The sequence below is a fragment of the Notolepis coatsorum genome (assembly GCF_963971535.1).
Source record: "Notolepis coatsorum genome assembly, chromosome: 12".
Classification (NCBI taxonomy): Eukaryota; Metazoa; Chordata; class Actinopteri; order Aulopiformes; family Paralepididae; genus Notolepis; species Notolepis coatsorum.
In genome coordinates this window covers 85132983-85149242 of record NC_140176.1, presented here as the reverse complement: position 1 = coordinate 85149242, position 16260 = coordinate 85132983, and the positions used below count along the sequence as shown (strand labels likewise).

General features: G+C 44.0%; 1 protein-coding gene across 2 annotated transcripts in view; it reads right to left on the bottom strand.

The window, feature by feature from the left end:
• Positions 1–16260, bottom strand: part of zbtb14 (zinc finger and BTB domain containing 14) — a 69400-nt gene that overhangs the window by 36917 nt on the left and 16223 nt on the right. For both annotated transcript variants that reach the window (XM_084326227.1, XM_084326226.1), the window contains one exon: positions 11900–12088. In XM_084326227.1, the coding sequence (XP_084182353.1) occupies positions 11900–12088 (189 nt within the window). The remainder of the gene's footprint in view (positions 1–11899; positions 12089–16260) is intronic.

Below are 16260 nucleotides of genomic sequence, written 5' to 3'. Positions count from 1 at the left end.
ACACTCCCCAAGCAGCTCTCCCGAGCTAGAACGCCCGCAGCGCAGACGTCAGCCACCTCCCTATCTAGAGGCATACGCTGTCAGTCTAATACCTAGCTTTATAAAGACGTTAAATGCGGATAAAATAAATAAAGCGGATAGTCAAAGCATGTCAAATCCTACCGACCAGACGACCCTGCCAGTAGAGACCCCAGTGGGTTCTAACGAAACTGACCAAGCCCACGGGGGGGACCAGGGGGGACATGACATGACTATACCCCCAGACAACGTCAACGGGACGGTCCCCGGAGAGCTCCAGGATAAAGAAAGCGCTCCAGGGACAGAACCCGACCCACTACCAGAAGAGAAGCGCGCCCAGGAGACGGACCTCGAGGCGCGCCCAGAGAACAGATCTCCAACGAGCACTGCCAGAAGCCGATCACCTCCGTCGGTGTCTTCCCCCAGCGAAGCGGACAAGATGCTGGCGCAGGCATTCATCGCCACCCTGGCAGCCTCCACCGAACGCGATCGACTTCAGGGTGAACGCGATCGACTTCAAGCGCAACAGACGAGCGAGCGCGAACAAGCTGCAGACCAACGAGAGCGCCTTCATGCGCAACTCCAAGCGCAAGCCCTCAGCCAATGCACAGCGTGACGCCGCCAATGCCCAGCGCGAAGCAGTGCGCGACGCCGCCCATGCCCAGCGCGAGGCAGAGCGCGACCGGCTGCAGGCGCAGATGATGGAACAATTGATTGCCATGGCGACACCCCCTCTCTCCGCACGGAGCTCCCGGAGATCATCACGACAAGGGTCTAGGACACATTCCCCTACCCGACCAAGCGACCCCGCCAACAGGAGGATCCTGTCCACGTCTCCGAACCCCCTCCCCGACCGGTCCATACGAGACCCAGCAACCGGGAAGAACCGGCCTACGTCGCAGAGAGACTGACTAGAAGACTCCAGGACCTAGCAGAGGAAGAGGAAGAGGAAGAGGAGGCCCAGTACAGCCCCGACCAGCAGCAACGTACTCTGGACCAGGAGGCCCAGTACAGCCCCGACGTCAGCCCCGAGCCACTGCACTACAAACCCCCGACCCAACTCACGGGTGAGTTTGACGTACAGTAGGCACCGAGGAACAGCACCTGGGTACCCGGTAGGGGTGGACGGTATAAACGGTATACGGTATAAACGGTATGAATTTGCTCTACGGTATGGATTTTGACTATACCGTCTAAACCGGTAGTGCAGCTCTAAAATACCAATGACGTCATGTAACCACAGCGCGACTATTTCACTCGCATTTGCCCCTAAAAATAGATAGAATTAGTCATAGATAATAGATATGTGCGAACTGGAAAAAGTTATTTAGGAGGCTTCGCGCAGTGGGCGTGCCAGCCCCTACCGCACGCATGTAAACACGGATCTAGTTAGTAGTCTAGTGGGACGGGACACGGGAGCTCAGCTGTCGGCGGCGTCTCCCTGAGCTAACGTTAGCTTAGCTACCGTTACAAAATGACCCAGTCAACTATTCACTTTTAGTTTAATACATGATGAGGCATTGTCTAACCGAACGGTATCTAGTCGGCCAGCTACCGATAGCTCCTGACATCAACAAACGCTCCACAAAGTCTAGTAGAGAGAGACGTGTGTGTGCTACCTGTTAGCCGTTAGCTCACGTTAACGCGAGTTAGTTCACCGTTCAAAACGAAATGTCCCATTGAACTAAATAATTCACTGAGGCGTTGTATTAACGTTATATATCCGGCTTAGCCGGATAGCTCCTGATATCAATGTCTTATAACACTGATTCGATGCGTATTCGAGCTGAGGGCTTGCTAACGTTATTCCAATATAATAGGGTCCAGGTGCAGCGCCGGAGAATCCTGGCCGTAGCTCTGCTCGAGGCTACTGAGTATAGGTCCAGGTGCAGCTCCGGGGAAACCTGGCCGTAGCTGGAGGCTACTAGAGTACACACAGACAGTGGAGCTTGTTGCGTGGTGGCGATGTCTCGCAGATAATACAAGTACAAGTCTAATTATATAATATATATATTTTATAAAAAAAAGAAAAAAAATATAAAATAAAAAAAATTTTTTTATCAAAAACGATGATACCGTGATATATACCGTTACCGTCTATGCTTCAAATTATACCGTGATATAAATTTTAGACCATACCGTCCACCCCTAGTACCCGGCCCCTGGTACCCACCAAGTACCAACCTACGACAACACGTACAGGGAGACTCGCCCAGGAGGCCTCTTCCCCAACGCTCACTGATGTGCCAGCCATCCATGGCATCGTACCTTGGCACACCGACGTTCCCAGACTTTATGCGCGAGGACAGAGCACAGTACACGGAATTACGGATGTGCTTGGAGACTATGATGTCCGACGTCCCCGATGAGTCGTACAAATATGCCATCCTCCTCAAGCATCTCAAGGTGCCCAGAGCGCATAATATAGCGCTGGCATATTCCAACTCAAGCACCCCATACTCCGCGGCTCTAGTGGCCCTCGACCAGCGCTATGGACGCATATGGGACTACGTGATACAGGAAATAAGAGACATCGACCGCCTCCCCCAAGCCAGAGACAATAGAGCATTGGATGACCTCTCTATCAAGGTACAGTCCCTGGTAGGGATGCTGGGGTCCCAAAAGGAGAAAGGGATATATGAACTGTATGCTAACTCTAATGTAGAAAGGATATTAGAGAAGCTCCCTCCCGCCCGACAAGAGCGCTTCAGGTGGCAAAGAGACCACCGCGACCCCAACGGCCCAGAGGCATCCCTCCTAGACTCATCTGATTTCCTCGCCAGGGAGGTCAGCAGCCTACGACTGGACACGTTCGTGTGGAGTGGACCAAGCCCAAGAGATGGACCTCGGAGATCTGACGATAACCGCCGGTCGGTGACCGTTATGCACCAAGCCGAATCAGTACCGCAGCACAAGAACCACAACACCCCCTCGACGAAAGAGGAGTGGAAGATTGAATGCTAGTACTGTGAAGGGGAACATCGGCTGTATCAATGTGACAATTTCAAGAAGCTGACCACGGACGAGGTGAGTCAGTGGATCAAAGACCACCGCCGCTGCTTCCGCTGCGCGCGCAGCCATATGGCAGCTGAGTGCCGTTTGAAGAAAAGTGCAGCAGGTGCGGCGGCGCCCACTTGGAGGTCCAGCATGACATCAACAGGCGTCCGCCAGGACAACAAAGTGGGCCCGTCACGGTAATGTACCAGGCCGAGGCGGTGGCACCAGTACCGAAGATCCAAAGCAACCGACCAACAGGAGTGCTCCATATAGACCAGCATAGCGGGACCCCCCGAGTGCTCATCAAAGTGGTCAGAGTGCTCCTGAGCTACGAAGACAAGGTCCTGGACACTTAAGCCGTCCTAGACGATGGGTCTGAAAAGACTCTCCTCCTCGCTTCCGCCGCAGCCCAGCTGGGTCTGCGGGGTGCCAAAGGAACAATGACAATACGTACCATCAGAAGAGACCAGAAGACCATAAAGGGTGAAAATGTCTCCTTCAAGATAGCAGCGGTGGACCAGCCCGAGAAGCAGTATAGTATTACCAACGTCTTCACCAGCCACGACATAGGCCTGTCACAGTACACCTACCCCATCCCACAGCTGATGGCGAAGTACGCGCACCTACGTCAACTACCTATACCGCTCATCGACGGCGCCACACCGACCCTGCTCATCGGCTCCGACCACGCGGACCTCATTCTCCCAATTGACGCGGCCCACATCGGACCCAAAGGATGCCCAGTCGCAGTTCAGACCCGACTGGGGTGGACGCTCCAGGGCCCCCTCTACGGACTTGACAGTAAACCCACGTCTACACGCTGCCTGCACACAAAGGTGAGCGACACAGGCCACTCTCTCGTACAGCCCGTTGAGAGGCTATTGACATTAGGCGAGAGGCCTGTGAGAGAACCGTGGGCACAAGAGGGAGTTCCGAACTCCACCCCCCTCAGCTGCGCTCCAGACGTAGCTGACCTCGAACCCAGCACCCCAAGCGACTCCTTGATGGGGCGGCCGGAACCGGCCCCTCCTCAGACGGGGTACAGACCAAACAAGAAGAACAGACGGAGGATGTGGAGACGCAGCCAAGCACAGACCACAGTCTCAGGCCCGCTTCCTCCTAAGCCCCCTACCATCCCTTCCAGCCCGTCAGAAGCGGGTCAAGGGCGGGGACAACTTAAAGGTGGACACAATCGTCATGATCATAGACCAGTCACTACCCCGAGCTGCGTGGCCGGCCGGCCGCGTAAGCAAAGTGATCACTGGTGCCGACGGAAAGGTCAGAGCGGCAGAAGTTCTTATCCAGGGACGGACATACACCCGACCCGTGGCGAGGCTGATAGAGTTGCCAAGGCTCCCTGACTCCCTTGCTGACGATCATGACCCACTGACTTTGTGAATTGCCCTACTCCTCACAACGGACATTGAGTAGTGGACAAGACGGTTAATCTGTCTCTGCTTATCTAATTAGGTGCGGACTAATTAGGAGGCGGCTGTTACAAAGGGTCAGATTAAACCGAATATATATATTTATTGCTTGAGATCCCTTGTATAATATTTGTATATCGTTTGATATCCCTTGTATATTCTTTGTATATATACACGGAATATCCCTTTACCTAGGTACAGGCCAGACCATAATATTCGTTCTCCTATTGGACAGCGACCCCTAGGCGCCAACGACCATACCCCCAATGGCGAGTTCAAAGCCACCGCCTAGGCTTGTCTCAACATGTCCAGGTTTGCGCAGTAATACGAGACAGAACTGAGGTTGGCACTAGATTATTCACCTTACGTATAAATACGGCGCAGGTGGAAACAGCAGCAGTTCCTTCTTCGTTCAGTTCAGTTCATTCAGTTCATCATTCGTTCAAAGTAACGTATCGTCTTATCAAACGTTAAAGCCTTCACCACGAGTCAACGACCAAGTGAAGTGAGCAACTTGCGTCTAAATAGAGCACTTAGAACCGCGTGCGAATAGGATAGTAAAAGTGTCAGAGCTTAGTGAAATAACGTCAAGTTCGACCTAGTTAAATGTGAAGTACCGTGCACAGGAGAATCTACACCGGCGAATGCAGAGCCTTTTCCGGCTGGATTATATTGCTTTTGGTACTGTGGCTGCTGGAGCAGAGAACCGTCTACCCCACTGCTGTGTGGGATCTACCCGTGAGGAGCATCACTCGAGCCCGTCTCTAGGAAGAGGCTGGCTGGCTTTCATCCATGCTGTCGCGCATACTGGATTATAGCTGCTGCTTTTGTCTGCCGATCGAGGGGAGTATATGTACCGCCTCCCGTAGCTGGAGCTTATTTATTCCTCGTTGATCCAGACTTTTGCATCCGAACATTCCTCTCCCCTGCTGGCTTACAACCGGAGGGAACCCCCTTAGTATCTCCAGCTGACTACGAGTGTGCCTTATGTAATTCTTATGCTACGGGTGGTGTCAGTTATACCCATCTTAATATGCTCATGGACTTACGCTCTTGACCTACTTAAGTGTTCTTCGCCATATAAGCGCAATTCATAATTCTCATTCTGTAACCTACTGTTGCTTTAATAATAAATACTTCTAAATATAACTTTCTTTGTTAAGCCGTATTCTTGTGTGGGTGTTCACCAGATATACCGTGTACTGTATGGCCAGTAATTAAAGTACATAACTAAGTAGTGGTTTAATAATACCATACTCTCAATACAGTCAGGGAATTGTACCCCTCAGTTACAGGGGTAGTTGTGTCGAGTTCATGCGTGTACTGGTGTAGTGGGCTCGGCTTGACGTTACTCCGTTTCCATGAAGTAATAGGTGGCCAGCTAGCTAGCATTAAGCTAACGGAGGAACGACAGCTAACGTTAGCTAATAATAGCGTTGTTTACAAACTGAAGACAGGGCTGCGCTGCCCGGCTGTGAGGGGGAGGAGGCTGCAGCAGCTTGTGTCTGTTGCTCTGAGCGAGGAGGAGGGGGAGGCGGAAGGGCAAGGCTCTGGCAGCGCGTCTGTCTGTCAACAACTTGCGGGAGCAAGCCAGCTGGTACCGATACTGCAGAAAGTATCGGTACTTCGGGAAATTAGTATTGAAGCCGTTTTAAATATTCAGTATCGATATGTGACCCGCCGTGACCAAACCCGATTTGATGCGCAAGGGGGAGGTGCTCTGAAATGAACAAAATGTCTTGCTGTCCAGAAAATCCCCAAAATCGAAATCTTGATTATTTTTTACATATTTGAATTGTCATTAATGTGTTCCCTTATTTGCCCTTAGTTGCAAACTTAAATACAACTTGTAAATGAGGTAATTATTGTTATAATAGTTCCACAAATTTTCTTTCAAGTGAGGAGAAAAACTACACGAGCGGGCTGTGCGGCCTGTCCAGGTAGCAAGTACTTGTACTTAATAGGTGTTAACACACAGACACATTATTTAGCTCTCCTTTCTCAGAGAGAGAATAACACACTATTAATACACTATCTTAATGTTATAAGTTATAAGCAACGTAACGCAGTGTCTAAAAAAAAGATAAAAAAGAGGCCTTGACCCATTATAAAACGCATGTTTTAACTTAATTAAAACACAGTTAGAATTTTATGAGCGAACGAATTTCGTTAGGGTGCATTTTTTCCAACCTAATGGGTAAATACATCTAAATAACACTGTTGAAAGCTGGGCTGTGTTGACGTTACAAATGTCCAATCGCGCGGCTGCTGGTGCTGCTGCTGCTTGGTGCAGCGCGAGGCTGGAGAGATGTTGTAACCCTTTCACTGCCACACTACAGAAGCGCTTAGTAACGCTTCGCCTCAAAGCCTTTTCTGGCCGAATTAGTCATCGAATCTTTAATTTTTTTTAAATTCTTATTCAGAGGTATTTCGTCGAGATTTCATAATTTGTAATGTGGCAGCGAAATGTGTAGAAATATGGTAAAAAAAACTATTTATCTGTTTTTTCTCGATGAAAAAAGACTACCACTTTCACTACCACACCACAGAAGGTTAACCTTTCACTACCACACAACAGAAGGTTAACCTTTCACTACCACACTACAGAAGGTTAACCTAGTTGTTGCGTCTTTCACTACCACACTACATGTATTTACTAGGGCTGTCAGTTTATCGCGTTAATTAGATTAATTAATTACACCGCAAATTATCGCGTTATGAAAATTAACTCAAAATTAATTACAATTTTTTTTTTATTAATATTTTTTTTTTAATATTTTGTTTTTTATCTTATTCATTCCATGATAATGTAGAATACACATTTACAGACTTTTTTTTTAATATGGTCCATTTGCATGTTCTTGGTATCTGATTCTAGGGACATCTATGAATCTCAGGGAAGACTCACTTCTTCAACCATTATCTGAAATGATTTATATAAAAAAAAAAAAAAAATCTAACCCTGACTAACCTTACTGTCATGCACTTGTCCTAATAAACTAACCTACAGTGTAACACGCAACACTTGATGAACATTGTTACTCAGCTGATAGAGTTGTACCCTTCTTGCTGTCTTGTCGTACAGAACTTGTAAGTCGCTTTGGATAAAAGCGTCAGCTAAATGACTAAATGTAAATGAATGTATTCCCAGTGTCAGAAATACTGTGGGCTAGATCCACAAAGAATGGATTGCACGGTGCAAGTTGCACCCTTACTTACAATTCATTATGAATAGAAAATGGGGGACCCTGATGTAAACAAGACGAAAGTCTTTCTCTGGTCTGCATCCCCTTAACAATTGTATGTATTGAGCTGTACTGTACTGTACCCATTCTGCAATCTGTTAATAACATTTTCATTCAATCAATCAATCTGTGCGGTGATTGATTGAATGAAAATTTTATTTTGAGTCAATTTTAATGAACCAAATGAGAATATCAATACATATTTTTTTAAATTTTTGACTGTGAATAACACCATGCTCAAATTGACCAGACCTGAAAAATCTAAGCAAATTAATAGATGGAAGATGATTAAACAGAAGGTTTTGTACTATATACAGTACTGAATTCTGCCATCTGGACACATGCAATTGGAAATATGATTATAGAAAATAGAATTTCAGGCATAAAATGGTTATGCGATTAAAATGCGATTAATTAGATTAATTAATTACAAATCCTGTAATTAATTAGATTAATTTTTTTAATCGCCTGACAGCACTAGTATTTACATCTAAATGCTTATTGGTCAGGCGGTGACGTCATTAAGTTGATGCCATTGATGGATGGGTATTAAACAGAGAGCAGGCAGTGCATGCTTGACAGTCACCATGGAACCTACAGCGAGGGCAGTTGCCGAGGCATTAAACCGGTTTGCTCACTTCAGAGCACACTGTGTTGAAGATGAACGCGCTTTAGGAACATTCATCGCGGATTTCTTTGTGCAGAATAAAAATCCAAAAAGAAACTCAGATTCTGGTTCAGAAGAAGAAGACAACGCAGACGTTATGCGGGCTATAATCACTGACAGCAACGCTGAAGAGCCAGATGATGGTGACAACACTAACGGATTTGGAGACGAGTTAGAGGCAGATGATGGTGATGGTGACAACACTAACGGATTTGAAGACGAGGCAGAGCCAGATGATGGTGACAACACACCTAACGGATTTGGAGACAAGGTAGAACATGTAATGTGCTTTGTGGAAGTTGAATCTGACGAGAGCCACGAACGCGAAATGGAAAGACTTTTGCGATTTACTTGTAAATGCGTCCAGGGTGATAAAGAAAATGACATTCTTAATCGGCGGTCATGTATCACAAAATTGGACCGTGATGAAGTTTACACAAGTCAACATACCACAGCTAGTGGGAAAGGAAGATGGCACTGTATTCGTGCAGTCCTACAACTGGCAGGAACATCTGGGGCCTTACTTCAAGCCACTGCCACAGATCAAGCAGTACCAGCACTTTAGGTGGGTGTGGTCACTGTGTGTTGTGTATTTACTGTAATTAATTATTCACACTTTAGTGCAAAGAATGTCATTGGCAAATGATACAAATGCATTGATATTGTTATGTGCCCTGTACTAACGTTTCACTTTATTATTGCAGCTTTGATTCCAAGGAACCTGGTGTGGTTGTGGCAAAGATGTCTATTGATGGCGCTGAAACCAGATTCCAGCTGCTCCGTGACGTCCGTGTCCTGCCGCCTATAGATGGACTTCCTGTGCTGCCACCACCGGGACTGGACTCTGCAAGACAACACTATCTGTTCCACAAGATCAGAGAGTTCTGTGATGAGGAAGCCCAGGACATAACATGCCCAGCACCACCAGCCAAAATATCCATCAGCGGTTCAAAAAGACCACGGTGATCATCTGGAGAGGCCATCAGAACATTGAACATTGACTTTAGCATGTCTATTTTTATCTCGTGTTATTTTAAATGCTAATAAAATCTTGAAACTTGATTTGTCTCTTGTTTATTATCAGGGTCCCTTTCACTACCACACTACAGAAGGTTAACCCTTTCACTACCACACTACAGAAGGTTAACCTTTCACTACAACACCACAGAAGGTTAACCTTTCACTACCACACTACAGAAGGTTAACCTTTCACTACCACACTACAGAAGGTTAACCCTTTCACTACCACACTACAGAAGGTTAACCTTTCACTACCACACTACAGAAGGTTAACCTTTCACTACCACACTACAGAAGGTTAACCCTTTCACTACCACACTACAGAAGGTTAACCTTTCACTACCACACTACAGAAGATTAACCCTTTCACTACCACACTACTGAAGGTTAACCTTTCACTACCACACTACAGAAGGTTAACCTTTCACTACCACACACATTTTTTAATAAACTATCATGACTTTTCCTTTTTCCTCTGGGTGTTGTGTTTGCAGTCACCAGACTCATTGTAATAACAAAGAGCCTCAGACTGGAAAGCTGCCAGGTGTTAATTGCCCTAGAGAGAGGGGGCCATGGATTACAATGACTTCTGGGTAGTGTTGTAGTTGTTTCACTATTGTCACCGAATAGCCTGCTCGTCTCTTGAAGGCTATTATCTCTGAATACGTTTTGTGATATCACCATGAATCATAGGAAGTAGCTTGCAAAGTATCCCACCAAAATGTTCAAGTGATGGCTTATTTTGAAGGTATGAATCTGTACTTTCATAATATGTTAAAAAAAAAAAAAAAAAAAAAAAAATGAAGATCCCTCAACATGACCCTGAAGTCCATACCTGGTCACATATGTATCGATACTTCGATATTTTTGACAACACTAATGGGTACAATGCATGGCGGACAATGTGTTAAGTGAAGTTTTGTGAAAAAGCAAGTTATTGCACTAAGTTATTGCATTAATCCCAATAGGGGCATTCATTTTTGTTTGATCAAGAGTAACCTTTATATATATAATTATAAAAAAAAGATTAAGTGAAGATTGGTGAAAGTTAGGTTTGCACTTCAATCCCAATAGGGAAATTCATCTTAGTTTGATATTTTTTTTGTGTCAAATAAAAACAAAAGGTTATTTGAATGATTTCTAGTTTTCAAGAGAAAAAAATTGATTAAAATCGTAAATCGAAAAAAAATAAAAAAGAACCAGAGATTTTATTTTTAGGCCATATCGCCCAGCCCTATGATATCGGTATCGGATATGAAAAATTGGTATCGTGCCATCCCTAATTAGTACCATCAGCAGCACTGGTGTTACCTCATGTTTTTTTTATTATCATGTTTTTGGTCGATTTTTATTGTTTTTACTACCCGGCAGTCCGGTAGAGAGAGAGAGAGAGAGAGAGTAGAGCCATATGAAATACGCGTTCACGGAATCGCGGACGGAATCACGGAACTGACCAATAAAAATGGAATCAACTGCAAAACGTGGAATATTGCAGAATTTGGCCTAATCTGGACTGAAATTCCGTTTTTGGGTGGAACGTTTATTGCAAAGCAAACATGACCGGGGAGGCAGGGACCGCTGCGCGTTACACACAACAGCAGTGTCCAAGCGTCTCGCTGCTTCTGTGTTAACGCTGTCAAGAAGCTAAGAAATTCCGCAATAAGCCCTAAATTCAGAGCAGAGCAGTATCCTAATTACTTTTATGCCTCCGGCGATAAGGTGTTTTGCTAATTCTGTCAACGTACCGCGGACTGGACCCGCAAAAATCACTATTGTGATTAAATAGCTATGTAACGTTACAGTACATAGGACTATAGATGGAAATGATAGCTTCTAGCTAAATCTGGTGCACCCATCCATTTGTTTAATGCAAATGATTGTCAGTACACACTGTCCTTTATAAACGAAATAAACTAAAGGTGCCTAAATTATGCATTACTATATTGCATCACAATATAATAGATATAGCTAGGCTACTGACAGTCATTGTGATAATGTCAGTAGTAGCTGTAAGCTGTATCTATTGTTTTACACTTGAAATGTGTATTTATTTGTGTGCATTTTTATTTTGTCACAATATTATTTGAAAAATATTGTGTAAAATTGAACTGTATTTCTGAGTTGCAGCACTTAAAAACATTAAATGGACGGTTATATCTTATTCAATTGTGGACATTCATTCATTCCCAATTATTAAACACTATTTCTGATGGTAAAATGAGCACAAAAAAGCTAAATACAGAATTTTGAAATATTAAAACGGGAAAAACTGAATTTGGGAAAAAATTTTATGGAATTTGGAAAATAATAAAAACGGATTTCATATGGCTCTAACAGAGAGAGAGAGAGAGAGAGAGAGAGAGAGAGAGAGAGAGAGAGAGAAGAGAGGAGAGAGAGGAGAGAGAGCGGGAGACATAGCGGGGGGAAGACATTCGGCAAAGGACGCCGGGTCCGGGAATCGAACCCGGGTCGGCCGCTTCGCGACGCAGCGTGTTACATGGTTCGCCAATTGGGGGCGCCCCTACCTCATGTTTCTTGAAGAGTTTCTTGAAGTAGTTGGAGCATGCAGCCAGGACACAGCGGTGGGCTCTGAACTTGACGTCCTCCACCACCACGGCGATGTCGCAGTGTTCCCCCTCCAGGCGCTGCTCGTTCAGTAGCTTCAGGAACACCGTCTTGTGTTCGTCGTCCACGTACTTCACCGTCTCCGACATCTGAGGGGAGGCAGGCGCTGCTGAGTCCTAATTCCTTGTATGTACTACAGTACATATATAAAGTATCAAGTATGTACCACATATATAAAGAATGTACATCATACTACATATATATAAAGTATGTACTACATATATAAAGTATGTACATCATACTATATATATAAAGTATGTACTACATATATAAAGTATACATCATACTATATATATAAAGTATGTGCTACATATATAAAGAATGTACATCATACTATATATATATAAAGTATGTACTACATATATAAAGTATGTACATCATACTACACATATATAAAGTATGTACTACATATATAAAGTACATCATACTACATATATATAAAGTATGTACTACATATATAAAGAATGTACATCATACTACATCTATATAAAGTATGTACATCATACTACATGCCACTCAAACATGGGAACCAAACACATGCACATCTACTGCACACAGACTGCAAGCAATAGGGCTGTCAACAAATATTTTATATATATATAGAATATATAGGGCCTAACAAAAATAATAGTTGGTTTCAGGTTGGTTGTCAGTTTGGCCATGGGTAGGTAGGGAATTTATTTTATTTTATTTTTTTATTTTATTCTTTCCCACGGCGACTATGGATAGGGAATTTCTTTATTTAATTAAAATGTTCACAACAACATGGATGCATGTACTCTGCCAGCATGTTTAATATCCATAATACTAAATGTTTGACTAAGATTTCTATGAAACTTTATTATAAAAAAAAAAAAAAAAAATCTGATTTTTTTTTTTTAAATATATAATTTTTTTTTAAAACTCATAAAATATATTGGGTCGCACCTAAATCGGCAGGGTCGGTCGGCAACCTGAAACCAACCATTATTTTTGTTAGGCCTAGTTATAATATAGTATAGAATTATTAATAGACTCTTGAAAATTAAATAAAACACATTTGTGTTAACATTTATGTTCGATTGTGGGGAAAAACACAGCCCCCGGCTGTCTTCCTCTCAACTTCTCGTAATGGGCCTGAATGAGCTGCATGACGGACAAGAGACACGCAAGGCCTTAGCAGAGCTGAAGAAGATGCCAGGAACAACAACAACAACAACCGCATTCCGTGATGGCAGAGAGGTTAGAACCCACTTTGGTCGCCAAGACACTACACTGATTTGCACTCTGAGCAATCCAAAAGCCCTGTTTGGAAATTCTTCAGATTTGTATCAACTTGTGGAACTCATTATACAAGTTGTACGTACACGCTATGTAAACTACAGCTGGCCTACCTTCTTTTTTCATGCCAACACTATTTTGAGAGTTCTAGCGTCAAGAATGTAAGTAGCCTATGTTTTTTTAATAGCACTTAAATTGTAAATCATCCCTCAGGGTAAAACTTCTAGATATTGAATAATGAAATAGAGATAACAGCGGCATGCAGGTCCCAATGGTTTGATTACTATTACCCGTTTTAATGCCAAGGAAAAAATATTGTGTATGAATTGAATGTTCTATATACCCTAAACGTTTATTCATTTGATCTCGCTCCAAGAGAAAACCCCTTCTCAATCTAGCGCAAATCTGAGAGAAAGGGAGGCGGGGGGGGGCTGGTCTATGTTGATCATGAAGGCAATTTATTTAGTTCACATAATGCGCAATAATATATATTCGAAATGGTTCGAACCTATGTGTGTTACTAGTCAAATGTAATTTTAGGCCAATTGTGACAGCCCTAGCAAGCAACACTGCAATGTACGCACTGTATCCATCCATGATCAGTAATACATGGTTGACAGCGAAGGATTTCAGCAAATGATGCACCTACTTGAGCTAGCATACCATATCCCATTCTGACTGAGGCACAATCGGGGCCGGATTATCAGTTTATCATACCTGTCTGAGGTATGATAAATTGATAATCCGGCCCCGAAATAGCACCCCAAAGCAGCCTGGCATGCTTGCCCTTGCCACACATACCTACATTATGTATATATCATATAGTATTAGGGCTGTCACTAACGATTATCTTGTTAACGATTAATCTGTCTATTATTATATGGATTAGTTGATTAATCTAAACGATTAATTTACCAGACAAATCAACAATAATTGATTCTATTTGCAATTGAATATTTCTAAATGTTTTACTAGTATCCTCAGGTCACATGGGTAGTTGCCTCTTTGACACCACCTACTGAATATCCAGACTAGGAGATGAGCCATGATGTTTATTTATGTCTATAAATGCTGTGTAGTAGGGGTGGACGGTATGGTCTAAAATGTATACCACGGTATAATTTGAAGCATAGACGGTAACGGTATATATCACGGTATCATCGTTTTTGATAAAAAAAAAAAAAATATTTTATATAATTTTTTTTTTAATAAAATATATATATTATATAATTAGACTTGTACTTGTATTATCTGCAAGACATCGCCACCACGCAACAAGCTCCACTGTCTGTGTGTACTCTAGTAGCCTCCAGCTACGGCCAGGATTCTCCGGAGCTGCACCTGGACCTATACTCGAGTAGCCTCGAGCAGAGCTACGGCCAGGATTCTCCGGCGCTGCACCTGGACCCTATTGGCATAACGTTACTTAACTGTGCTCAGCAAGCCCTCAGCTCGAATACGCATCGAATCAGTGTTATAAGTAGGGATGCCCCGATCGATCGGCCACCGATCGTTATCGGCCGATAATCAGTATAAATATGCGATCGGTGAATTCCGATAATGAGTCATATTCGCCGATCACGGAAACCGATCAAGCGGAGATCTCACTCGCTGTCTGTCTGAGACACACAGGACCTGCAAACTGCCGCTGCTCCTCCTCCCTAGCCCCGCCCGCACCTGTGTACAGTTTGTAAACACAGAGGAGGAGGCTCCTCTGAGTCCTCTGCTCAGTCTATAGTGCATTCGACCTGAGCTAACATTAGCTACCTAGCTATCGTTACTGTTTAAACAAAATTACCCAGTCAACTATTCACTTTTAGTAGGCATTGTCTAACGGTATTTAGCCGGCTAGCTACTGATAGCTCCTGATATCAACAAATGCTCCAGCAAGTCTAGTAGTCCATGTTGATACCTCCGTTAGCTCACGTTAGCTGACGTTAGTTCACTGTTCAAAACGAAATGTCCCATTGAACTAAATAGTTCACTGAGGCGTTGTCTTAACGTCATCTAGCCGGCTAGCAGTAGCTACAGATAGCTCCTGATATCAATGTCTTATAACATTGATTCAATGCGTATTCGAGCTGAGGGCTTGCTGAATGTGATATGACCAAAGCACAGTAACGTTATACCAATAGGGTCCAGCTGCAGCGCAGGAGAATCCTTGCTGGAGCTGGAGGCTACTAGAGTACACACAGACAGTGGAGCTGTTTGCAGATAGCGAGCATTTTGACTTGTTGCGTGGTGGCGATGTCTCGCAGATAATACAAGTACAAGTCTAATTATATAATATATATATTTTATAAAAAAAAAATTATATAAAATAATTTTTAATCAAAAACGATCGGTATCGGATCGGTATCGGCCGATATGGCTCACGACGATCGGTGATCGGTATCGGTGGCAAAAAACGTGATCGGGGCATCCCTAGTTATAAGACATTGATATCAGGAGCTATCTGTAGCTACTGCTAGCCGGATATATAACGTTAATACAACGCCTCAGTGAATTATTTAGTTCAATGGGACATTTCGTTTTGAACGGTGAACTAACTTGCGCTAACGTGAGCTAACAGGTAGCATACACGTCTCTACTAGACTTTGTGGAGCGTTTGTTGATGTCAGGAGCTATCGGTAGCTGGCCGACTAGATACCGTTCGGTTAGACAATGCCTCATCATGTATTAAACTAAAAGTGAATAGTTGACTGGGTCATTTTGTAACGGTAACTAAGCTAACGTTAGCTCAGGGAGACGCCGCCCTCCTCCCGTGTCCCGTCCCACTAGACTACTAGACCCGTGTTTACATGCGTGCGGTAGGGGCTGGCACGCCCACTGCGCGAAGCCTCCTAAATAACTTTCCAGTTCGCACATATCTATTATCTATGACTAATTCTATCTATTTTTAGGGGCAAATGCGAGTGAAATAGTCGCGCTGTGGTTACATGACGTCATTGCTATTTTAGAGCTCCCCTACCGGTTACACGGTATAGTAAAAATCCATACC